General features: G+C 40.5%; 1 protein-coding gene across 2 annotated transcripts in view; it reads left to right on the top strand.

The window, feature by feature from the left end:
- Sdc2 (syndecan 2) overlaps nucleotides 1-27181 on the top strand; it is a 208099-nt gene that overhangs the window by 89156 nt on the left and 91762 nt on the right. Inside the window, exon 1 of one of the 2 annotated variants that reach the window (XM_021183965.3) lies at nucleotides 17403-17987. The exons of the other annotated variant lie outside the window; for it this stretch is intronic. Within the exon in view, the coding sequence (XP_021039624.1) occupies nucleotides 17928-17987 (60 nt within the window). The 5' untranslated portion in view covers nucleotides 17403-17927. Of the gene's footprint in view, nucleotides 1-17402; nucleotides 17988-27181 lie in introns of those variants that run through there. 2 annotated transcript variants of the gene reach the window in all.

The raw sequence follows: 27181 nt of genomic DNA, 5'->3' as shown, positions 1-27181 counted from the left end.
TCACAGGGCTCCCAATGGAGAAGCTAGAGAAAGTACCCAAGGAGCTAAAGGGATCTGCAACCCTATTGTTGGAACAACATGATGTACTAACCAGAACCCCGGAGCTCTTGTCTCTAGCTGCATATGTATCGAAAGATGGTCTAGTCGGCCATCAATGGAAAGAGAGGCCCATTGGACTTGCAAACTTTATATGCCCCAATATAGGGGAATGCCAGGGCCAAAAGAATGGGAATGGGTGGGTAGCGAAGTGGGGGGCGCTATGGGGGACTTTTGGGATAACATTGGAAATGTAATTGAGGAAAATATGTAATAAAAATATTAAAAATTAAAAAAAAATCCAAACTAGAGAAAGCTGTTAAACTGTTAACTAGATACTAAAACCATAAATTTCATATGTAGTCAGAAAGTGACACTGTGGTTAGAGGTTTCATTAGTGATTAGATGGATATATGAAATCCAGTCCTATTCTATCTATAGCTTTTTAAAACACTGCCCTGGGCTTTAGATCAGACCACCACTCAGATTCAAATACATTATCAGCAAGGTCCCTTGGACACACACTCCCACAGAAATGCCCTCTCTTCTGGTACCCTTTCCTTCCTGTCTTAATTTTCCTCCAAGCATATGCCATAATCTAGTGTATATTCACACAATGCAGAAACACATGCATGCACATGTACACACACACACACACACACACACACACACACACACAGACAGAGTTCTGTTTTTCCCCAGAGAAAACTGAAAGTTTGACAAGGGCAGGACTTTTTTTGTGTGTTGTGTCTATTTTGGCTGGGTCCCCATTGTTTACAGATAACATGACTGGAGAATTGTCATACTTGTCATAAAAGAATGAATATTTCTCTTTTCTAGTTGAGAAATGCTACAGCAGAGTATCCATAATCCAAAGCCCTGAAATACTGCACACTTACACACTTGTTACACTGAATCTCTGCTAACAGAGACAAGGTAGGGTAAGATAATAAACCTGGCCTGCCAGTGTGGCCAGACTATTGATCTTAGGATGTTTATTTATATATTCTGTGTGTCAGTTTCGTCATCTGTATACATGACAGGACTAGATGTATATGCCATCAAAGGCTTTTTTTTTTTCCTTTCTTCCTATCTATTTGATTTGTGGCATCAGTGTTCTGAAAGAGTTTCTGGGGGTCTTATGCAGCAGGAAAAAAAAGGTAAAAAAAAAAAAAAACAAAAACAAAAACAAAAAAAACCAATGGGAACACTCCTCCATTGCTGCTGGAATGCAAATTTGTACAGTCACTATGGAAATCAAAAGGTGGTTTCTCAGAAAATTGGGAATAGATCTACCTCAAGACCCAGCTCCTGAGTATATACTGAAAGGACACTTCACCATATCACAAGGATACCTGTTCAAATTTTTTTCATAGCAACTTTATTCATAATAGTGAGAAACTTGAAACAACCTACATGTCTCTCAACCAAAAAACTGGATAAATAAAATGTGGTACTTGTACCCAATGGAATACTGTTCAGGTGTTAAAAACATGACAACATGACATTTGCTACCAAATTAATGGAATTACAAAAGTTCATCCTCAGTAAGGTAATCCAGATACATAAAGACGAACATACTTACTTACCAGTTGATAGTAGCCATAAAATAAAGAATAACCATGCTACAGTCCATAGTCCCAGAGAAGCTAAGAGGGGGGGCTCAAAAGGGGATGCATGAATCTCACTGTGAAGGTGAAGAATAGCCACTGTTGGTGGACATGGAGAGTAGTCTGAACTGGAGGGTGGAAATATGGATAGGAGTGATCAGGTTGAGGGAGGAAGAAGGGAGGGAGAAAGTAGTGGTACAGTCAACTGGAATGGAGGAGGCACATCTCTGGGATGAGCTAAATACCCAGTGCAATGGAAACTCCCAGGAATTTATGAGAGTGACCCTAGCAAAGACTCCTAGCAATGGGGAATACAAAGCCTGAGCCAGCCATCTCCTGTAACCTGGCAAGACTTCCTATGTTAGAGCAACTGAGACACCTGCACAGCCACAATACCTTCGACCTACCATGTCCTGCTTACAAGATATGCTGGTAAAAGTGGTTCAGAAATTGTGGTAGTTGTCAAGCAATGACTAGTTCAGCTTGAACTCCCACGCCATGAGGGGGAGCCAACCACTAACATTTCCTTGAGGTGGCGGTGGTGGTGGTGGGGTCAGGAACCAGAGGCTGGATAGCTCAGAGACCTTGGATAGAACCAAACACAAGTGGAAGAAAAAAAGTCAATGATATTATTCCCAATAATATTCTATGATTCTTATAGATTTGTTCCAAGTCCAATGGTCATCAGAGAGGCTTTATCCAGCAACTGATGAAAACAAATGCAGAGACTCATAGTCAAACATTAGGTGGAGCTTGGAGAATCCTGTGGAAGAGAAGAAGGAAGGATTATAGGAGCCAGAGGAGTCAAGAGTACCTGAAGAAAACCCACAACATTGACTAATCTGGGCACAAAGGGCCTCACAGAGACTAAATCTCAAACCAGGAAGCCTGCATGGGACTGACCTTTACACATATATTACAGCTGTAAAGCTTGGTCTTCTTATGGAACTCTTAACAATGGGAGCAGGTGCTGTCTCTGACTGAGTTGCCTGCCTTTGGAACCCTTGCCCCCTAACAGGTTGCCTTGTCTAGAACTAATAGGAGAGGAGATACTTCTTACTTCAACTTGACAAGGCTTGCCAGGTTGATATCCAGGGGAGGCCTGCCTTTTTCTGAAGAGAAATGAAGGAGAAGTGGATGGAGGTAAGGGTGGGTGGAGGGGCTGGGAGGAGAGAAGGGAGAAGAAACTGCAATTGGGATGTGATGATGATGATGATGATGATGATGATATAGATAGCAGTCATGGAAAAGCTTTAGGAAAAAAGGTATACTACCATGTAGAAGGAGAAAACAGTAAATAAATTTAAAAAAAATATCTCAGCTGACCAACTCCAAATAGAATAAACACAGATAAAGATTCTCTGAACCAATCTCCAGGTAACTTGAGTAGTGAGCTGACCATTCATACTCAGCATGTTTGCCTCTGGGAGGAGAAAGATGCCTTCTGCTGCCTGGGATGTGGGACAGGAAGAAGGAAGTTTCAGATTTCCTGGTGGGTACATAAGAACTCAAAAATATGTTTACTATTCAACTGAACAATCCTACTCTTGGGAATCTGGTCCACAGAAAGAGAGTCACCAGTATTTAAAGAAATATATGAAAGGTATTTCTGTAACATCGCTGTACTGGTGTGTATGTGTGTGGGGGGGGGAGCCAATTGGAATCAGAAACATGCTATGGGGAAAGGGGTGGATCAAACAGGAAACACCTACACCAAGAAGACATGAGGAACATGAAAGGAAGTTCTATCAAGCGACTTAGTGTTCAGAAAGATAAACAAAGCAAGAAAGTGTGTTTGCTGGAATCCTATTTTGTAAAACAAGAAAAAAAATATGTAGCAAAACCTTTTGTGTGTATGTCATATATGTGAATGTGTGTCCATACAGGGTTAGATGAGCAGAGAGGTAAAGGCAGAATGATTCAAGTTTGCTGTTTACATGGTTCATACTCTACCAGGTGCTGGCATGTGCCTTTGGGGAACTGGGCTTGCAGGAGTGTTTTCACTATGAATAACTACCCAGGTTTTGTCATTGTGCTCTGAGGAAAAGAAAAGAATGGAGACATTTAACTTTTAACTGTGAAAGAGTGCCTGTCTTTCCTTTCCTAAAGCTGCTGCTACTGCTCCTCCTTCTACAAATCCTCCTCTGCTGCTGTTACTGGCACCACCACTACTGCCACCACCACCACCACCATCATCATCACTTTGCAGTATTGAGTGTTGAACCCAGAGTCTCAAACATGCTAAGCAAGAACTGTACTAGAGTTGCTATACATTTCTAGTCTTCTTTTTACTTTTTGTTACAAGACTAAGTAACCTATGCTGGCCTTCAACTCAGTAGCCCAGGCTGGCCTTGCACTTGTTATTTATTTATTTATTTATTGCCTCAAACTCCCAAGTAGCTTCATTATTCCTATGTCAAGGAGGTGATTTTTAACCAACTTGATTTTCATACATCTATTTCAGGGCTTTCAGCTTTGACATTTTATACTAGTTCTTCAAGAATTTATTTCATTTTCAGCTTGTCATGTACTTTTATTACATAATATGATACGTTTGCATCCTAGTCATTCTTATTGTCATCCAGTTGTCTATTCTTTAACAGAACTCCTTTCTAAGAGTAAGTTTACAATGACAATATTCAACTGTAAGTTTTCCTTAATGGGTGATTATTAATTGTCCAAAAGTCTTTTATCTAATCCATGGGTGTCAAAGAATGTTTCTTAAAGGTGTTGAGACTCACAGTAGGAATTAAGATATCTGCTAATGGGGATACTTCTTCAGATGCTTAAGGGGCACTCAGGAATTGATTTCAAAGAGAGGTGAGAAGACAGGAGTACTGGCTAGTTTTGTGTCAACTTGACATAGCTGGAGTTATCACAAAGAAAGGAGCTTCAGGTGGGAAAATGCCTCCATGAGATCCAGCTGTAAGGCATTTTCTCAATTAGTGATCAAGGGGGGGAGGTCCCCTTGTAGGTGGTGACATCTCAGGGCTGGTAGTCTTGGTTCTATAAGAAAGCAGGCTGAGCAAGCCAGGGGATGCAAGCCAGTAAGGAACATCCCTCCATGGCCTCTGCATCAGCTCCTGCTTCCTGACCTGCTTGAGTTCCAGTCCTGACTTCCTTTACTGATGAACATCAATGTGGAAATGTAAGCTGAATAAACCCTTTCCTCTCCAACTGCTTCTTGGTCATTATGTTTGTGCAGGAATGGAAACCCTGACTAAGACAAATTGGTACCAGCATAGTGGGGTATTCCTGTGACAACCTGACCATGTTTTCGGGAGGACTATGGAAGGACTTTGGAACTTTGGGCTTGAAGATCGGTGTTAAGAGCTCTGTGGGATGTTGTGTAGGAGCTTGGAAGATAATGTTGGGAACAGTGCAGAAGATGGAGGCCTGGCTTGTGAAATTTCAGAGGGAAAATTAAAGACTCTTTTCAGGACAATTGTTACTTTGATTGTGAAGATTCTGTGGTTCTGGTTAGCTGGGGCTGAAAAATAAGCTGTGATTATCAAGATACCAGAACTACTAAAGTGAAACCTTTGTATTACTGGGGCTATTGATGCTGGTTAGCTGGAGCTAAGAAATTAGTGGTGATTAAGAAGAGACCAGCATCACTGAGGTGACATCTTCTGGGAAGTGTTTTCTGAAAGCACAAAGAGGCTGTGTTGCAGAGATAGCCAAAGTTGTACCTTGTGCTGTGGCTGGACTTGGTAATGTGTAAGAGTCACCAGATGGTACTGGTTTTGAAGGCATGAAGGGTCATGCGGAGCAGCTGAGGCTCGGCACTGTGAGAGGCCATGGAAGGCCATTGGTGAAGGTGCAGCCTCAGTTGCAATTGATAGCACAGGACTGAAGGGGTCATTCAAAGGAGTTAAGGCATAGCACCATGAAGAGAGCCTATGAGAGGCTATTGTTAAAGCCAAGTTACAGTGGAAGACAGCAGCATTTTGGAGATGCCAGTACCATGAGATAACTACCAAGAAGAGCAACAGCAGTGGAGTACAGGCGGCTGGAACTTGGAAGACAGCTTGTGTGTTTCAAAGGGCATGGCTGGAGAACTGACCCAAGCCCTTGGAGGAGCCCAGAAGATCGTGAGTTGGATCCCAGACATGGGACAGTTGGAATTTAATTTTTGCTTTTGATTGTGACTGTGCCCTGATATTTTTCCCTCTTGAGGGAAGAAAATATTTTAGTGGATCCAACAGTTAAGAGACTTTTAATTGTAAAAAAATCTTTGGATTTTAAAAGATATTGGATATTTTAAAAGGATTGAACTTTTAATATTTAAAGAATGTGGAATTTTAAAGTTGTTTAGATCTTGGGGATGAGGAAGAAACTAAGAGTTGAGGCTTACTAGTGATGCATTTGTCAAGTTGACAAGGAGTCAATTGTACTGGCTAATTTTGTGTCAACTTGACACAGGCTGGAGTTATCCCAGAGAAAGGAGCTTCACGTGAGAAAATGCTTCCATGAGATCCAGCTGTAAGGCATTTTCTCAATTAGTGATAAAGTGGAGAGGTCCCCTTGTGGGTGGTGCCATCACTGCTGGTAGTCTTGGTTCTATAAGAGAGCAGGCTGAGCAAGCCAAGGGAAGCAAGCCAGTAAGGATCATCCCTCCATGGCCTCTGCATCAGCTCCTGCTTCCTGACCTGCTTGAGTTCCAGTCCTGACTTCCTTCAGTGATGAACATCAATGTGGAAATGTAAGCTGAATGAACCCTTTCCTCTCCAACTGCTTCTTGGTCATTATGTTTGTGCAGGAATAGAAACCCTGACCAAGACAACAGGTTCTTCTACGTAGAGAAAGTAATAACAGTACTGACATTTATGACAATGGATATGCATTAAAATAACATACTACTAGCATTTATATGACATTTACCATGTGCGAAGTAACTTGTTCAGTACTTTGTAGTATTACCTCATATACTCCTTACATTAACTCTAGTGTAGTAAATTTGCAGATGAAGAAATGGAGGCTTAAGTTCAATGACCTGCTCAGGTTTCAAGGCTTTATGAATGAAGTAACTAGTAGAAACGGAAGATGGGTGACTCAATCAGTAGAGTGGACCTGACTTTGGATTCCCAGAACCCATGTAAAAAGTTAGGGATGGCCACACACATATCTATAACCAGAGATCTAGTGGGTTAGAGATAGCCACCAGCTCAACAGACAAACTGTTATCTCTTGGAGTGACAAAGGAGAAAGAAGAACATTTGATCCTGGAGGAGGGCAAAGCACCCAGAAGTTCATGCATACCTACATCCACACACACCACCACCACCACCACCACCACATAACACACACATACAGAGCTAGTTGATCATAATAAAATAGCAATAATGAATCTAAAAGCTGTGGAAATGGCTCTTTCAAACAACTGTTGTTGCTTAAGTCAAGGGCATAAACTCATTTCAAGTGACAAACAAACCTGCTTTATCTAGCTCCTTGACATATTGGCTTACCTAATAATTTTTCAGGAATGGCCACTGGACCTGTCACTCATTTCATTAGGTCAGTAGCATTTTCATATGTGAACATTTGGGAACTTTATATCCTAGATTTCTTAGAAAAGAGATTCAGTGAAGTAATGGCCAACAGTAGTTTGTATTCATTCACAGTATTAACACTATTTCATTTGATGAATATCTATCTATCTATCTATCTATCTATCTATCTATCTATCTATCATTTTTTTGTTTTGTTTTGTTTTGAGTATCTGAAATAGATAACTCTACAGGAAAATATTTCTCCTAAGGAAAGTCAATAATTATAAGCCCCTTTTGCTTTAAAATTTGCCCTCCCCACATCTAAGTAACTTTTGGATGTGTGAATTCATGTGTACTTATTAAATGTATCAGGAGTCTGTCTTTATTAAGACTGTTATGGACCTATACATGCCTCATTGATCACTAAATGGCAAGAACTTCATACCAGCCTGGAATGAAGATAAGGTAGCCATAGTTCAGCCTCATTTTAATTTCTCCATTGATATTATTTGTTGATAACAACAAAATAAACACTTTTCATCCTTTTTAAAGACTACTGTTCTCTCATGCAATACAGCCCAATGGCAGTTTCCCCTCTCTCCACTCCTCCTAGTCCCTCCCCTCCATTCTCCCCCAGATCAACTCCTCCTTTGAAGAAACACTCTTCTAATAGCTTCCAATAATGGAAGATAAATTTGCTTTAAGGAATTCAAGGTATCTTGAAGAGTCTAATGGAAGAAGTAGATCTGGGTGAATGAAGAAAATGCAGTGTGTATAAATAATAGGTTGCTATTTAGCCTTAAGAAGAGGGAAATCACATTATCTATTTGTGATAATATACTTGAACCTGTAGGGCCTTCTGTTAAATAAAAAAGACAGGTACCAAATGTCACATGACCTCACTGATATATGGAATCTATAAAAGTTCAGTTCATACAACAAAGGCTACCAGAGCCTGGGTGGTTGTCGGCCAAATTATTCAAAATTTTACTTATACAAGAGGAATAAATTTAAGAATTCTACTATAACAATCTTCAGCCTGAACCCAGCAGAGGCTGCCAAGAACCCCAGAGGACTCTCCAGGCCACAGGACCTCAAGATCACCTCAGGATCATAGGTGGGTGGAATGTAACATCAGCTCCAAAGAATCACGGATGGTCTTGTGCCAGCAGAAACAGGGACAAAGGAACCACGCCAAACCAGAGGCTGGGATTCTTTCCTGTTGGGGCCAGCTCAGCCATCTTCCACGTGAACCCAGCCTAAGGCATCGAGGGCCCCAGAGGACTCTCCACGCCCCAGGACTCCCAGCACACCCAGAACCTCATGATCACTGGAGAGCACGTGGGCGACAGAGGCAACAGAGCTTCTTGGACAGGGTCCATTCCAGGCTTCATCCTCAGCCAGGAGGCAGAGCTGAGACCCAGACCCCAGGGGACCTTCCTTGCCAGAGGAGAGTCAGCCTATAGGGAGGGCACTGACCCCAGGAGTCAGGAGGTGGATCAGAGCTCCAGACTTCTGGACACCTGCCCTGCAAGAGGAGAGCTTGCCTGCAGAGAGTGCTCTGACCACTGGGACTCAGGTGAGAGTTTGACTCCCAGGAGGCTAACAGAATCACAAGAGGATCAAACTCCAGCCAGAGACAGCTAGTACAATAACACCAGAGATTACCAGATGGCAAAAAGCAAGCATAAGAATCGTACTAACAGAAACCAAGAACACTGGGTAACATCAGAACCCAGTACACCCAACACAGTGAATCCTGGATACCCCCAAAAACCCGAAAAGCAAGACTCGGATTTAAAATTATATCTCATGATATGGTGGTAGAAAATTTTAATAAGGGCATTAATAACTCACTTAATGAAATACAGGAAAACACTGCTAAACAGGCAGAAGCCCTTAAAGAATTACAAGAAAACACTACTAAACAGGTAGAAATCCTTAAAGAGGAAACACAAAAATCCCTTAAAGAATTACAGGAAAACACTGATAAACAGATAGAAGACCTTAAAGAGGAAACACAAAAAACCCTTAAAGAACTATAGGAAAACACAACCAAACAAGTGATGGAACTGAACAATACCATCCAAGATCTAAAAATAGAAGTAGAAACAATGAAGAAAACCCAAAGAGAGACAACTTTGGAGAGAGAAACACTAGGAAAGAAATCAAGAAACATAGATGTGAGCATCACAACAGAATGCAAGAGATAGAAGAGAGAAACTCATATGCAGAAGATTCCATAGGGAACATGGACACAACTATCAAAGAAAATGCAAAATGCAAAAAGATCCTAACTCAAAACATCCAGGAAATCCAGGACACAATGAGAAGACCAAACCTATGGAAAATAGGTATAGATGAGAATGAAGATTTTCAACTTAAAGGGCCAGCAAATATCCCCAACAAAATTATAGAAGAAAACTTCCCATACCTAAAGAAAGAGATGCCCATGAGCATACAAGAAGCCTACAGAACTCCAAATAGACTGGACCAGAAAAGAAACTCCTCCCGACACATAATAATCAGAACAACAAATGCACTAAATAAAGACAGAATATTAAAAGCAGTAAGGGAAAAAGGTCAAGTAACATATAAAGGCAGGCCTATTAGAATTACTCCAGACTTTTCACAAGAGACTATGAAAGCCAGAAGTTCCTGGAAAGATGTTATATGGACCCTAAGAGAGCACAAATGCAAGCCCAGGCTACTATACCCAGCAAAACACTCAATAACCATAGATGGAGAAACCAAAGTATTTCATGACAAAACAAAATTCACAAAATATCTTTCTATGTATCCAGACCTTCAAAGCATAATAAAGGGAAAACACCAATACAGAAATGGAAACTATACCCTAGAAAAGGAAGAAAGTAATCCTTAAACAAACCTAAATGAAGACAGCCGCAAGAAAAGAATCCCAACTTTAACAACAAAAATGACAGGAAGCAACTATTGTTTTCTTTAATTTCTATTAACATCAATGGACTCAATTCCCCAATAAAAACACACAGACTAATACAAATACTGATACACAAAGAGGACCCAACATTTTGCTGCTTTCAGGAAACCCACTTCGGGGACAAAGGCAGACAGTACCTCAGAGTGAAGGGCTAGAAAACAATTTTCTAAGCAAATGGTCCAAAGAAACAAGCTTGAGTAGTCATTCTAATATAGAATAAAATTGACTTTCAATCCAAAGTTATCAAAAAAAAAAAAAAATAAACCAAGGAGGTGCACTTCATACTGATCAAAGCTAAAATCTACCAACATGAACTCTCAATTCTAAATATCTATTCTCCAAATGCAAGGGGAGACACATTCATTAAAGAAACTTTAGTAAAGCTCAAAGCACACATTGCACCTTACACAATAATAGTGGGAGACTTCAACACCCTACTCTCACTAATGGACAAATCCTGGAAACAGAAACTAAACAGAGACACATGGACACTAAGAGAAATTATGAAACAAATGGATTTAACAGATATCTATAGAACATTTTATCCTATAACAAAAAGATATACCTTCTTCTCAGCACCTCATGGTACCTACTCCAAAATTGACCATATAATCGGTCACAAAACAGGGCTCAACAGATACAAAAATATTGAAATTATCTCATTGCATCTTATCAGATCACCAAGGACTAAGGCTATTCTTCAATAATATCATAAATAATAGAAAGCAAACATTCACTTGGAAACTGAACAATACTCTACTCAATTGTGCCTTGATCAAGGGAGAAATAAAGAAAGAAATTAAAAGCTTTTTACAGTTTAATGAAAATGAAGCCACAACATACACAAACTTATGGAACACAATGAAAGCAGTCCTACGAGGAAAACTCATACCCCTGTGTGCCTCCAAAAAGAAACTACTGAGAAGATACTCTAGCAGCCTGACAGCACACAGAAGCTCTAGAACGAAAAGAAGCAAATTCACCTTAGAGGAGTTGATGGCAGGAAATAATCAAACTTAGGGCAGAAATTAACCAAAAGGAAGTATTCAAAGAATCAACCAAACCAGGAGCTGGTTCTTTGAGAAAATCAACAAGATAGATAAACCCTAAGCCAGACTAATTAGGGACAGTATCCTAATTAACAAAATCAAAAATGAAAAAGGAGACATAACAACAGAACCTGAGGAAATCCAAACATCATCAAATCCTACTACAAACGGCTATACTCAACAAAACTGGAAAACCTGGATGAAATGAGCAATTTCCTAGACAGATACCAGGTACCAAAGTTAAATCAGGGTCAGATTAACGATCTAAACAATCCCATTTCCCCTAAAGAAATAGAAGCAGTCATCAATAGTTTCCCAACCAAAGAAAGCCCAGGACCAGATAGGTTTAGTGCACAGTTCTATCCGACCTTCAAAGAAGACCTAATTCCAACGCTTCTCAAACTATTCCACAAAATAGAAACAGACAGTACCCTACAAAATTCATTCTATGAAGCCACAATTACGCTGATACCTAAACCACACAAAGATCCAACAAAGAAAGAGAACTTCAGACCAATTTCCCTTATAAAAATTGATGCAAAAATACTCAATAAATTCCTTGCAAACTGAATGCAAGAACAAATCAAAACAGTCATCCATCATGACCACTTAGGCTTCATCCCAAGGATGCAGGGATGGTTTAATATATGGAAATCCATCAACATAATCCACTATATAAACAAACTCAAAGACAAAAAAACACATGATCAACTCATTAGATGCTGAGAAAGCATTTGACAAAACACAACACCCCTTCGTGATAAAAGTTTTAGAAAGATCAGCAATTCAAGGCCAATACCTAAACATAATGACAGCACTCTACAGCAAACCAGTAGCCAACATCAAACTAAATGGAGAGAAACTCGATGCAATCCCACTAAAATCAGGGACTAGACAAGGATGACCACTTTCTCCCTACCTATTCAATATAGTACTTGAAGTTCTAGCCAGAGCATTTCGACAACAAAAGGACATCAAGGGGATACAAATTGGAAAGGAAGAAGTCCATATATCACTATTTGCAGATGATATGATAGTATATATAAGTGACCCCAAAAATTCCACCAGAGAACTCCTAAACCTGAAAAACAGCTTCAGTGAAGTAGCTGGATATAATATTAACTCAAATAAATCAATGTCCTTTCTCTACACACAGGATAAATGAACTGAGAAAGAAATTAGGGAAACAACACCATTCACAATAGTCACAAATAATATAAAATACCTTGGTCTGATTCTAATTAAGGAAGTAAAAGATCTGTATGATAAGAACTTCAAGTCTCTGAAGAAAGAAATTGAAAAAAATCTCAGATGATGGGAAGAACTCCCATGCTCATGGATCGGCAGGATTAATATAGTAAAAATGGCTATCCTGCCAAAAGCAATCTATAGATTCAATGCAGTCCCTATCAAAATTCCAACTCAATTCTTCACTGAGATAGAAAGGGCAATTTGCAATTCATCTGGAAAAATAAAAAACCTAGGATAGCAAAAACTATAAATGATAAAAGAACCTCTGGTAGAATCACCATGCCTGACATTAAGCTGTACTATAGAGCAATTGTAATAAAAACTGCATGGTACTTGTACAGTGACAGATAGGTAGATCAGTGGAATAGAATTGAACACCCAGAAATGAATCCACCCAGCTATGGTCACTTGATCTTTGACAAGGGAGTTAAAACCATCCAGTGGAAAAAAGACAGCATTTTCAACAAATGCTGCTGGCACAACTGGCAGTTAACATGTAGAAGAATGCAAACTGATCCATTCTTTTTTTTTTTTTCATATGCACATATTCATTTATTCAGATATTTTTACCTTTAGACTGTGACAATAATACAGACAATACTTTTCTGTGCTAAAGATATACAAGTTCATTAAAACTGGTCATGATCCTTGTTCTTTTGGAGCAAACTGGTTGGCATGGCAGATACTTAATTAGAACATTAGCTAAAGTTACAAATGTGGCAAGTGCTGCCACAATTAGGATTTCCATTAACAGTAGAAACTGAAAGAAGTCTTTAAATGTGAGTGTGTGCATGTGTGTATACTGGTTTCCATACTTCTTTAAACTGATCCATTCTTATCTCCTTGTAAAAAGCTCAAGTCTAAGTGGATCAAAGACCTCCACATAAGACCAGAGACACTGAAATTAATAGAGGAGAAAGTAGGCAAAAGCTTTGAAGATATGGGCACAGGGGAAAATTCCTAAACAGAAAAGCAAAGGCTTGCTCTGTAAGATCAAGAATTGACAAATGGGACCCCATAAAATTGCAAAGCTTCTGTAAGGCAAAAGACACTGTCAATATGACAAAAAGGCCACCAACAGATTGGGAAAGGATTTTTACCAATCCTAAATCTGATAGGGGACTAATATCCAATTTGTACTAGAGCTCATGAAGCTGGACTCCAGAAATTCAAATAACCTCATTAAAAAATGGGGCTCAGAGCTAAACAAAGAATTCTCATCTGAGGAATACCGAATGGCTGAGAATCACCTGAAAAAATGTTCCACATCCTTAATCATCAGGGAAATGCAAATCAAAACAACCCTGAGATTCCACCTCACACCAGTCAGAATGGCTAAGATAAAAAATTCAGGTGACAGCAGATGCTGGCGAGGATGTGGAGAAAGAGAAACACTCCTCCACTGCTGGTGGGATTGCAAGCTTGTAGAACCACTCTGGAAGTCAGTCTGGAGATTCCTCAGAAAATTGAACATAATACTACCGGAAGATCCAGCAATACCTCTCCTGGGCATATACCCAGAAGAAGTTCCAACTGGAAATAAGGACACATGCTCCACTATGTTCATAGCAGCCCTATTTATAATAGCCAGAAGCTGGAAAGAACCCAGATGTCCCTCAACAGAAGAATGTATACAGAAAATGTGGTACATTTACACAATGGAGTACTACTCAGCAATTAAAAACAATGAATTTATGAAATTCTAGGACAAATGGATGTATCAGGAGGATATCATCCTTAGTGAGATAACACAATCACAAAAGAAGTCATTTTAGATATGCACTTACTGATAAGTGGATATTAGTTCAGAAACATAGAACACCCAAGATACAATTTGCAAAATACAAGAAAATCAAGAAGAGGGAAGACCAATGGGTGGATAATTCATTCATCCTTAGATTGGGAACAAAATACCCATGAAAGGAGTTATAGAGACAAAGTTTGGAGCTAAGATGAAAAGATGGACTATCCAGAGACTACCCCACCCAGGGATCCTTCCCATAATCATCCACCAAAGCCAGACACTATTGCACAATGCCAGAAAGATTTTGCTGAAGGGACCCTGTTATATCTGTCTTGTATGAGGCTATGCCAGTGCCTGGCAAATACAGAAGTGGATGCTCACAGCCATCTATAAGATGGAACACAGGGCCCCAAATGGAGAAGCTAGAGAAAGCACCCAAGGAGCTGAAGGGTTCTGCAACCCTATAGGTGGAACAACAATATGAACTAACCAGTACCCCCAGAGCTCGTGTCTCTACCTGCATATGTAGCAGAAGATGGCCTAGTCAGCCATCACTGGGAAGAGAGGCCCCTTCGTAGGAATTCCAGGGCCAAGAAGTAGGAGTGGGTGGGTAGGGGAGCAGGGCAGAGGGAGGGTATAGGTAACTTTCAGGATAGCATTTTCAATGTATATAAAGAAAATATCTAATAAAAAATAAAAAAATAATAAAAGCTTTGCAAACTGAATCCAAGAACACATCAAATTGATCATCCAAGTAGGCTTCATCCCAGGGATGCAGGGATGGTTTAATATATGGAAATCCATCAATGTTTTCCACTATATAAACAAACTCAAAGACAAAAACCACATGATCATCTTGTTAGATGCTGAGAAAGCATTTGACAAAATCCAACACCCCTTCATGATAAAAGTTTTGGAAAGATCAGGAAATCAAGGCCCATACCTAAACATAAATGTGCTGAACCATATCACTGGCCCTCATCCTGTATATTTTCTTCTGAGACCACACCATGAAATCTTAGAAGATATCAGTTAAGAATATTTTCTTGTTAGACCCCTTGAACTCCAGCTTATCAGCTGGAGGACCTCAGAACATATGGAGAATGATAGCTGGTCTATCTTTTCTGTATCAGATATAATTAACAAATTTCAACTGGATTTTAGTCTCCACCAATTTTCATAAAAATTTCACTTAGCAGATGTAGAAATATACCTCCATAATTCCCAGATTTAGAGACCTTTCTGATGGCCACTAGTGGCCATTAGTTGTACCCCTCCCTGTCCTCTCTTGGCTGCCAGTGCCTTAGGCTTCTTATAAGAACCAGAAAGTTGGGAGTTAGTTATCTGAGCCAGAGTTGATGTCTTAAAGAGTTATGGTTCTCCTGCTAATTTTTTTTCTTTTGAGATTTATAACAGTAACTAAAACACTGTAATAGTCACTTAGGATGTGTGATGGTTTGTATATTCTTGGACCAGGGAGTGGCACCGTTTGGAGGTGTGGTCTTGTTGGAATAGGTGTGACCTGATTGGAGTAGGTGTGTGACTGTGGCTGTGGGCTTAAGACTCTCACCCCAGTTGCCTGGAAGTCAGTGTTCCACTAGCAGCCTTTGGATGAAGACATAGAACTCTCAGCTCTGCCTGTGCCATGCCTGCCTGGATACTGCCATTCTCCCACCTTGGTGATAATGGACTGAACCTCTGAACCTGTAAGCCAGCCCCAAGTAAATGCCGTTTTGTTATAAGACTTGCCTTGGTCATGGTGTCTGTTCAGAGCAGTAAAACCCTAACTAAGACAGGATGTGACTACAGTTTAGTTCTAAAATGACTAGGGCCTCATGTCTGTATCTCTCTCTGTCTCTGTCTCTCTGTTTCTTTCTCTCTCTGTGTGTGTGTGTGTGTGTGTGTGTGTGTGTGTGTGTGTGTGAGAGAGAGAGAGAGAGAGAGAGAGAGAGAGAGAGAGAGAGAGAGAGAGAAGCACAGAGCTTTTTATGGTGTGGCTTGAGGTCTGGAGTAGTATTTGCCTACAACATAGTTATTATGTATTTTTAATTCATCTCACATGATAACCAAATAGTGACTAATACTGAAATGTCCCTGTTCCTTTATAAATGGGAATCACAGAACAAAATGGGTCCATAATTCATTCAGTTCCTAAATCCAAGAGAACACCGGTGGGCATTAGAATAGTATGTGCCTGCCTGGTTCTGTAGCACCATACAGCACCGAACTACACGACACATGCTTTTGCTTTATGCAGGAAATACATACTCATTTTCTTAAAGCCAGAAACTACTTAACCCTTCTCTGAACTTCATCTGCTATTATCTAGACTCTCTAATTTTTCATCCCTATCTGTTGCTTCCAAATGTAAACAATTTTACATTTTTCAAAAGTAAAAATATGGAAATCAAACTTAGTTGATGCCTGGGGCAGTGTGTGTGTGTGTGTGTGTATGCGCACGTGCGTGCGCGTGTGAGCACGCGAGTCGGGAGGCAGGGCACAAACTGTGAGCAGCAGAAATGGTTTGTAAGCCTTTAATGAAGTTGTGCTTTGGAGTTGTTGAATTTTTGGATTTTAGGAATCGCTTTTTTCTGCTTTTTGGGGGTTGTGGGTTGTAGGTTGTGGTTGGGGTGGGGGTGGAGATGGGTCATGGGGGAAAGATCCAAGGAGAATCTTAGTACGAACTAGTTACAATTATTTTTGTCTTTTCTGCATTGCAATCTTCATTATCTGGAGACCTATGGGCATTGTGAATACTTGAAGGGGATGTATAAACTTTCTCATTTTTCTCGACTCTCATCTTTCTATTGACCCAATTTTCACAAGTCAGAAAAGGCTCAATATGCCCATCAAATCTTCATTGAATTTTCTTTAGAAAATTACAGCGAAGAAAAAGAGAAGGAAAGGGAAAGGGAAAGGGAAAGGGAAAGGGAGACAGAACAGTGGTGGGGAGAGGGGAGGGTGTTTAGAAGGGGAAAGAAGGAGAGAGAAAATGAAAGAGCACTAAGGTTTGCAGAGGCAGGTTCTCAGGACAGCCACAGCGTGGAGCTGCTGGCTCCCACTGGCTCTGGGAGCTGCCAATCCCAGTGTAATCCCATAAGAATTTCTCCCTGGTTTTATCATGGAGTCCTGGCAACCTCCTTTCCCCCAGTAGCTGGGAGGAACCCGGAGGGCCAGGCCTAAGAAGGGAGGGAAGGTGGGGGCTGTAGAGGCGGAGGAGGAGCAGGACCGAGACCAGGACCAGGGAGAGGACACGGAGGGGGGTGGGGTGAGATCGAGGGGAGGACCCGGGAGGCGGCGGCTCGTAGAAGGAGGGGCGCTGCAGCCAAGCCACCAGCCTAGCTGTAGAGTGCTGTACTCCAGATACTCCTGGAGATCCAGCCCCGCAGATCGCGCGTCCCCGCCGCCTTTTGGCATCCTAAACTTGAGCGGCAGCTCGGTTTCAACCCAGCGACTGCTTGCTTCAAATCAGACAGCATCGCGACCCAGACACCAGAGTCCGCGGAGTGAAAGCACAAAGCTGCCTTGTAGGACCAGACCAAGAAAACAGCCTCGCAAAGCAGCAACTCTGGGTTGGAAGTGCAGAAGCCAACAAGTGAGAAGGCGCCGCGTTTCCGGGGCGCAGCAAGAACGCTAGAGCAGGCGCCAGAGAAGACTGTTAGAGCTCGGAATCAGAGCCCAAACCTCTCTCCTGGAGGCGGCTCAGCTTCTTTCCTTTGCAGGCCCTTTTAGGAGAGCGCTGGGCTTCCTTTTATCCGGGAACAAGCCACATCCCCGGGGAATATGCAGCGCGCGTGGATCCTGCTCACCTTGGGCTTGATGGCCTGTGTATCAGCAGAGATGGTGAGTGGGCCCAGCCAGGGAAGTGCACTGTTAAGAGTGCCCAGGCAAATAGAAGAGCCAGAGGGTAATTGGGGAATGCCACCTGGGGGATCTGCCAACCCTGAACGTGGGGCTGCCTAGGATCTACTGAAACAAATGAGCTTGCTTTTCAACCACTTGCCCCTGGGCTCTTCCTTTTCCCTCTTGCACAATTGAGCTGCTACAGGGAGTTACCTAAGCCATGTCTTCAGGGGGTGGGAGCACAAGACTTGGAGGTTAGGGACCCCAAAGGTCCTTAAAGTCACTTCCAACTTTCTGCCTTGGGGGATTTTATGGTGTAGTCTAGGAAGGACAGAGGGCTAAAGGTTGCAGGTTACTAGAGCACCACTGCGGGCCAGGAAAGGATCTGGTAAGCTCTGTGTACTGGACCAACCCCAGGGATGAGTTGGAAACTTTGATACACACCATCCCCCTATTCCAGGCTTTGAGCTCCACTGAAGGCAAGTTTAGGGAAATAGGGTCCATATTAAAGAAACCGAGCATATCAGGAGAGGAAGTTTCTAATAGTGCATTTGTTTAATGCTCCCTGTGACTGTGGCAAGGCATCCACACTAAGTGGAGATGCAGTCAGTGGTCTATTCGGAGGCTCCTGGCAGAGTGGAGCTTTCAGGAACAGGCCAGGGCTCTCTGGTTTCTGGGAGCTTCCAGGAACCCTCCTTGTGGAGCGAAGCCCCGGGCTGTAGGAGAGAGATGGGATTTTTCCAGATGGAAAGATTAGGATGCTTGTGACATTGCTTTGGCCCTCAGATCCTCGGGCTGCTGGGGGGACTGTAGATTTCTGTCCTGCCAACCTGATACTCCTGTGGATCCCATATTCTCCTGAAACTGTCTTCTTAGAGACTACTAGCATCCTTTCCCCTCGGTGGCCCTGGAAATTTTATTTCTGGTCAGGATTGTGTTTCTGGGGTTGGAGTTTGTTTCTCTGTGTTGCCCAGTGTGTGCACTCTTATGCTCATAACTAGTGTGGCAGCCCCTATCTGGGTCACTACAGGTCTGTTTTAGCAGGTGGAAGTCCAAGCAGCTTCTATTGACATGCAGTCCCAGGGCTGCAGGCTCAATTAGGGAGTGCTCCTCTTTTCTTTACTCTTGTTTCCTATGCTATTCCTTTGGCATGCAGTAAGTTGCCCAATTCGAATTAATGGAAAAGCCTTTAGCTGGGTTGGATAATCTCCCCCTTTTTGACCCTTGGACGATTGATAAACCTTTTGGCATTCAGGAGAATAAGGACATTTGTGATCAGCTGTAGGTTTGGGGCACTGCTGTGTGGGCTAGAAGGTCATTGTCCAGAGTTAGAGGCTGGGGAACTTAGAATTGGAAACTGCATAGGATAGGTGGGTATTTGAGAGGTTGTGATGTAAAAACATAACTCTGAGACTTACCAGAATTCTCACAGCAAAAGATGTTTAATCCTTTGAAATCAGCAGTCTCTCTTGGCTAGTTCTGAACTTTGGCATGCTGTAAACTAAATTGGAGCTATTCTGTGTGTATTTCAAAGAAAACAAAACAACACAAAACAACAGCAACCATTGCTTTACATAGCTGTGCAAACCTGGGCAAAGGGACAGCTCAATTAAATTATTGTCCAGAGAGGATCTTGTAAACTGAGCAGAGTTGGGGACCTTTTCTTTGCAGAACCTGGTTCAGAGATTTCCTAGGAGAAAAGCCCTTTGGAGCTTCTGTATGGGTTTGAAAGCTTCTTAAGAGATGGTGGGGTTTGCTGTTGTTTGTTTTTCCTTAAATGTGCTAGTCACCTCTCCCTGCCTTATTTTCCCTGAAATCTCTTATGTTTGGGGCTCTACCATTTTCTCAGTTCAAAACAGAATTGAATGTTTTTCAAAAGAGCAGATTTATTGGAAAGATTCTGTTTTGAGCCCTGGAACTATCATTCAAAGGGTGATTTAATATTTTTAAAATGTCAACTTGAGAATCCTACGTACAGCCTTTGTTGGGCAGTGAGTCAGTCTTTCTCAGTAAAAGCTGTTTCAAAACCCAAACCATCTAATTGTCCATTTACATTGCTTAGTCCTATCTTTATTTGCTTCACCTAAAGTGGCATAAATATACCCAGACTTGAAAGGCATGATTTTTTTTTTAAATTCGCTATTACAGAACATTATTTCCAGCACTTTGTATTTTAATTTGGAAACTGCTGTAGTGTCCTGGGATTTAAAAGTAGTGATTGTTTGAGCTCTGACTCCTTTTGGCAAGAATGGAGAAATATCTGCAGCTAGTAAATTTTTTAGTTTTATACTTAGCTCAGAGTGAGAAAAACTTCTCAGACACTAAGATTCAAAACTGATTGGGCAAAAGAACTAGGGGTCTTCTTGAGGACACGGAGACAGCAGGAAAGTCTGTTCCTAGGGACTCATTCATGCTTTCCACTGGCAGCTGAAGACTTTCACTGCTGGAAGGATGGTGAAGGGAAAGGGACAGCAGTGATGTGTTACTAGGTTTCTGTCAATTTTGTACATGACTGTTTATGTTAGACATAATACAGTACAGACTGCTGTAAACATATAATTTGAACTGGAAATATGTTTAAGGAAAGGAAGCCTTTTAAACTGGTGGAATTTTATAAACATGCTCAGATGTCTGTAAATTAAAAGAAACTGTTAAGTCACTTGGAGCCATGCATTACCTCAAAAGGCACTGTGAAAGCCAGGCTCTGGAAAGTTTGCACTAGTAAGGAAATTAAAGCTGAAATACTGTAGCACTTAGCAGTCTTTCTTTAAATGTATTTTTGTCCGTTCTAATGGGGCAAACTAGTTGTGCTTTGACAGAAACAAAGGCTCTTTATCTTTCAGTTCAATATTAGCAGTAGAGAGTTGTCATTTAAGAAGGAAAGCTCAGAAGATGGGTGTTCAAGAAGGAATTTGAGTATGCCTTTCAACTCTTTATTGTGGGAACTGGAATGCCTTTTTCATTTCATTAAAAATGTTAATAAGTCAGGTGGTGGTGGCGCATGCCTTTAATCCCTGCACTGGGGAGGCAGAGGCAGGCAGATTTCTGAGTTAGAGGCCAGCCTGGTCTACAAAGTGAGTTCCAGGACAGCCAGGGCTATACAGAGGAACCCTGTCTCAAAAACCCAAAAACCAAAACAAACAAACAAACAAACAAACAAACCAAGAAAAATAAATAAATAAAATAAAAAGGTTGATAAATAAGTAGTACTTTTACATATTTATGATATTTTGATTCATGTATGCATCATATGATATTCAAATCAAAGTAGTATACTTTATTCTGTTGTCAGCCTAAGAGTGGACTGTGTAATGTAGTCAACTGAAGGGCAACTAGAATAATCATAAGTTGTGAAAGAATTTTAAAATGTCAGCTAGGTTTTTTTCCAAAAGCAAATCTCATTTCCAAGCCTTCAGAACTCCCCAGACCTGATCATAGGTCGTTTGGAATCTTCTAGGGACTGTCTATTCTGAGGCTGACCTGGCTAATCAGAGCCCAGTCAACTCTGTCATCAAGGTTTACAAGGAGTCTAGTCAAGCTATTGTGCTATTGGTGTGCCTGCTTGTTGTGATCCAAAAGGCCCAGTGAGCAGAAGCTGTCCTTCTTCCTTTCCCAGAAAACCAAATTACAAGATCTCGCCCATCTTTCTCTCCTTCCCAAGGCAGAAAGAAGGCTTGCCATCTTTTATACCTAGGCCAAAAATACATTCCAGTATCTCAAAGTCATTTCATTCTTTCATGGAGTAGGAGCCAATAAAAAGTCTCAGAAGAAAGCCCACATCATGAAGAAGAGCTTTGACTGAAAACAAGGCCATCATGTTTTAACTTTTTAGGTTGCCATAGAGTTTTATTTCTAGCCTCATTGACTGGCATTTTGAAGAAATCCTTGATTCACTCATTTATCATGGTTCCCATCTATACCCTGCCTTTAAACTCACCAGGGTATTGACCCCTCCTTTTACTCAGCAGGTGGGTTTCCTGCTAGGTGCTGGGATTAAGCAGTGAGCAAGCCTGCAAATCCTCTGCATCTTCTCAGTAGCTGTATAGTCACCATCCTTGGCCTGGTGCTGATCTGCTCTATGGTTTGCCCTTTATCACTCTGAGATGTTGGCTGTGGTTCAGAAACTACCTTGTATACTGGTCGTGGTTTGGAATCTGCATTCATTGGCCAGATTTTTAAGCTGTCCCATGCTAACACTGCTTCCTGGTTACTCCTTCTTGGTCACTGTTCTGATCCTTCCTTAGACATAGCCGAATTAAAGCATTCCTCCTTTAATATTCTGTTCGTTAGACCTCCTTTAATATTCTGTTCAGTAGCTTTTCTCCATTGTTCCAGCCAAACCTCTTTTTATGCTCCTTTAAGTAACCAGACAGACTGACAAGGTCATGGGAAGTACATATAAATACAAATCTTACAAGTTTATCTCCAATTTTTGCAAACAGAGCCTCAGTGTGTGTGGCTGGATAATTTGTATCTTTTACAAAGCATCTCTGATGGTTATAATGAGTCAGCTTCCCCTGGGAATCACAGGTTACTCCTTAATTATGGACTATCCTGTATCCCATCCAGACCTCTCAGCTGTGACTGGGTTAGAGCAAAGCTAGTTTCCCTTGGGAAGCCAATAGGCTGGGGTTTCTATGACAGTGCTTGCTCCTTTTCTAGTATGGCAGAACTCACACAAAATACAAAGCTCCAAGCCACTTAAAAATGCATTTCTGTAAGTGAATTGGGCCCCCAAAATGATTTTATGCCATGAATTTTGACGATGTGGAGGGTGCAGTTAGGGCATCTACGAATGGCAGAGGACATGACACAGCGTTCCTCCTTTCACTATGAAATACAGATAAGTGTTCTGTAAGATCTCTTACCCTCCTGTGTCTCTTCCATAGAGACTGACACCATGTAATGGAAGGGGTGGTGTCTATAACTCTGCTCTACAAAGCACAGAACTCAGTAGGAGCCAAGACCTGGTAAAGTATTATTAATTCTGAGACTTTTAGTTATGGTGCTGGAGGGCTTGGCAGACACATGGAGCAAAATTACAATTATTAAGAGTTATGAAAAGTGAAAGCTTATGTTTTGTATAATTTCCTCTTAGAACAGAAAGACTGGTAAAGTAAATGCATGCCATCTTTAGACCAGGCCCACAGAGGGAATTCTATACATTATTAAGGACTGCATCCGGTGGGTCATCTACAGAGTGACAGAGCTGAATTGGAGAAACTTTCTGCCATTAATATTTAGGATTTTTTGTTTTTTTTCTTCTTTTAGGGTATTATTGAGGAAATTATAGATTAATCCAATTAACACATAATCAAGTCCTTGCCAAGTGATTTTTGAGTTTAAAAATTTTATTTTTAAATTAAATCAGTGATATATGCTTATTTTGAAAATATGTTTTAAGTAGGAAAGTTCTGAGTTTATTATTGAGGCAAGGGATGCTCTCACATTTCAGAATGGTAAATCATTTGTGGTAGTCGGCAATGATGTGTTAGCTTAAACACAGCATTCATCTTGTACTCTGATTAGTTTCATTGCTTGGGATACCTCTTGAGCCAGCAAGTAGTAGTTTCCCATATGCTCACAAGCTAATGTAGCATCATGACTAGTTGATGGGGTGGGATTAACTTTGACTATAGATAGAAGTCAGCATGACTTCTTGATGACATTTGGGAAGTGCCTTCTACTGCTTCCCTCTTCAGTACTGCTGTGGGTGCTGTGGAGAATAGGAGCAAGAGTGGGAAGCAGCAGGCTTTTTGGTAGGCAGCTCAGAGCTGGGGTTCTAGAGTTGTCCTGGTTTAGAATACATTTACCCTGTAACACAGGTGTATTTATTAATCTCTGAGCTCAATGTTGTCACCATGGTAAGTGATCCATGCTAAAATAATGTCTTAGGATTTTGTTAGGTAAAATAAATAGGATCTTTTAGTCACTGGCATATTTATGCCCTATGCCATGTGTTTGTTACAGCTTTAGGTTTTCTGCTTCCTAAGGAGGAGGAACTTGGCACCCACAACTTATGAGCTCATGTGATAAACACTAGCTGAGAAGGGCTCAGACTGTCCATTACAGAGCCAACTACTTCTTGCTTCCATCTTGGTAAAAACAAGCTCTGTGCTGAGATATGAAGCATATACTGATACTCAGCTAATAGGAGAAAATACATCATTTATTATCTCTGATTATCCTCACTGAGACAGGGCAAACCCATAAGAGTCCATTTCTAGTAGTGATTTTGCCACTACAGACCTATACAGAGGGAATAATCATAACTGGATAAACAGTGTTTTCAAATGAGCTCATTTTGAAGCTCTGCTTATAATAGTTTTAAACAAATTAAAACCTGAGTATATAATAATGACTAAATAAAAGGGTCTAATGCACACTAAATTTCATGTAGCCATTAAAAATGTATTTGTAAAATCTAAATAAGTTTGGAGACTTTATAACAGATTAAAAAGTAAGATTTGAAAATAAGCATAGTAAGTCACTGTTTGTGTGTTTAAGACTATATATAGATGTGTGAATTTATATATCTACATATTATCCAGCTACATATACTATATGCAATCCTGCATATGTGATAGAATTGTGTAGAGAATGAGAAACACACATACACACACACACACACACACACACACAAAAAAAAACCCAAATACTTACTTATGCTATAAATTAGGAATATCAGAAAAAAAGTTGTTATATTATATTGATATGCTGATTGTGGATATTATTACTAAGGTTCTGTAAAATGTTATCAGCAGGAAAAACAGTTAATGGGTATAAACGATCTTGCTGATTATTTCTGTACTTGCCTCCAGAAAGAAAAGGCCCCAGACCTGGAGGGTTTTACTAGTGAGTATTGCAGGCCCTTCAAGGAGCAAGTGATTGTTGTTCTAGAGCACAGAGAATGAAGTGATCAAAGGTTCTTCTTCTCCGATCAATGTATGAGGTTAGTACTATCCTATGTCAGAATCAGAGGCATGCAGGAAAACAGATTATTAGTCAGTTTCACACCACTGGTGCCATAATTGTAAGTAGGTATTGCCATATTCAATGCAGCCACAATTTTATTAAAAGGACAATATGAGATCACAGAAGATCTATCAAAGGGATGTTTTAACATCAGGGAAGCAATGCTGATATTGACACTTCAAGGGGGGTATGGTCATCTCAACAGATGCAGAAAACCATCTTATACAACACTAGGAAAGGTTTTATACACTGTCACTTAAATTCTTGTTAAGTAGGAGGTTTTCTATATATTAGGGTTGATACTTCTGGGCCAATGACTTAATTCGAGTGACATGTTTAGGAACCAAAGGCCACTGTTTATGAAGATTTTAGGCAACAGTCTTGTTGTATGGGTGACAGGTGTGTGACAGTCCAGTAAAGGCAGGGCTGTAACACAGAGGTTTTAACTCATGTGGAGTGGTAGTTTCAGCATTTCCAGTCCCCACTGTGCACTCCTCAAATTCAGATGACTACAGGAGATCATATTCAGGCTTTGGAGTTCTGTAAATCACAATTTGATTCTGGTGTCGCTATTTAAAAGCCATGTGATCTGAGGATGTTTCTTACCACTTCCAAACTTGTTTCTCTAATTTAAAACTGAGACTTATAATATTTGTTCTTTTGAGACTTTGAAGATTACTTTAATATTTAGCTTTAATATTTTGTTGCTTTGAAGATTAGCTTTAATACCAAACATAAAACTTGACCTATAGTTGGCATTTTAAGGATGCTTGTTTTATTTTTCTTTAAGCTTTGTGGTTCTGAAATAGTCTCTGATAAAAGTTTTCAAAAATGTGTACATACAAATATGTATGGGTAGGTCTTGCATTTCTCATTTGTGTCTTATGGCATACACCAAGTGGCTTACATTGTTACAAATATAGGGCCAGTTATTTATTTGACTAGAGCGGGTGTGCTGCTGAGTTGTATTTTTTATTTTTCTCATCATCATTGTTTCTTGGGTTATACTTAAAGCACACAGAAAATGTACAAAGCAGATTTCACTAAGACAGGAAAGCCAGGTGTAATTATTGAAGCTATCGCTGTAAAATGTTCAAAGAAGCCAATACCAGCTGGTTAAATTGTAAACACCAACTACACTAAGTTCACTAATGTATTAATAATTTATGTCCCACTTCTGACACCATTTATTTAAGAGAGATATTTTGATTTGCTTATATTAGATTTAGTTCGATTTCGTAATTATCTTGGTTAGTTATTAAGTCATGTTTAGTTGGTCTGTTAACACTTAATTACATCATTATACATCTACCAAAGGAAAGTCTCAGCTGCCTTTTCAAACTAAAAACAAACTGTGACTTGGAGCTTACTTTCAATCTGCTCTTAATCCACATTTGGTTACTCAGGGGAGGGGAAGATGAACTGGATCTATGCGTAATAGACACAGCATGTAAAGTATGCATCTTTTTACCTTGGTCCAGTTGGGTGTATCTAGTAATCTGAACTGCCAGAAAGCTATAACCCAAAAAGAAGCAGGACCACTGACAGAAGTTGGTTGCTGTTTATATCAGAGAAGAATGAGACTTTATATTTTAGCTAGTCACATTCTCCATATAATGTATACTGTAGGCTCCTAGAGTCAAGATGTCCCTTGTATGGGGTCAGCTTAGATTGAGAACTTAGTAATGTTGGATAATTCTCTTGTATTCTTTTGGACTCTTTCCTTTCAATCCTTGTAACAATTGGATGGTGGATGGTGGAGCTGGAATAGTTACTTTTAAAAAATAAGGATTTGGACTAACTTTTGTTTTTTGAGACAGAGTCTTATTACATAGCCTATGTTGGCCTGTAACTTTGTGATCTTCCTACCTCAATCAGCCTCCTTAGGAATAATATTATTAGCATGTGTCATCACATCCAGCTATGTTTTGTTTTAACATTGATTTTTAATTTATTTGTGTGTGTGTGTGTGTGTGTGTGTGTGTGTACTGGTGTTTGTGGTGGTCAGAGGGCCACTTTCAGTACTTATTTCTCTCCTTTCACTATGTAGGTTCTGAGGATCAAACTCAGGTCCCCAGACTTGACTGAAATCATTTTTTTTTCTACTGAGCTATCTCTCAGGGCCCTGGATCTGACATTTAAAAGTGACACAATGAACACTGAGCGAGGTTTAGGAGCTTGACCAAGGTGCTGTAGTATATAGTTTAACCTAAGTGGTC

This window comes from Mus caroli, unplaced genomic scaffold (assembly GCF_978045245.1).
Source record: "Mus caroli unplaced genomic scaffold, Mus_caroli_1 scaffold_16, whole genome shotgun sequence".
Taxonomy (NCBI): Eukaryota; Metazoa; Chordata; class Mammalia; order Rodentia; family Muridae; genus Mus; species Mus caroli.
The sequence above is the reverse complement of the archived record's forward strand: the minus strand, read 5'-3'. Positions and strand labels throughout refer to the sequence as shown.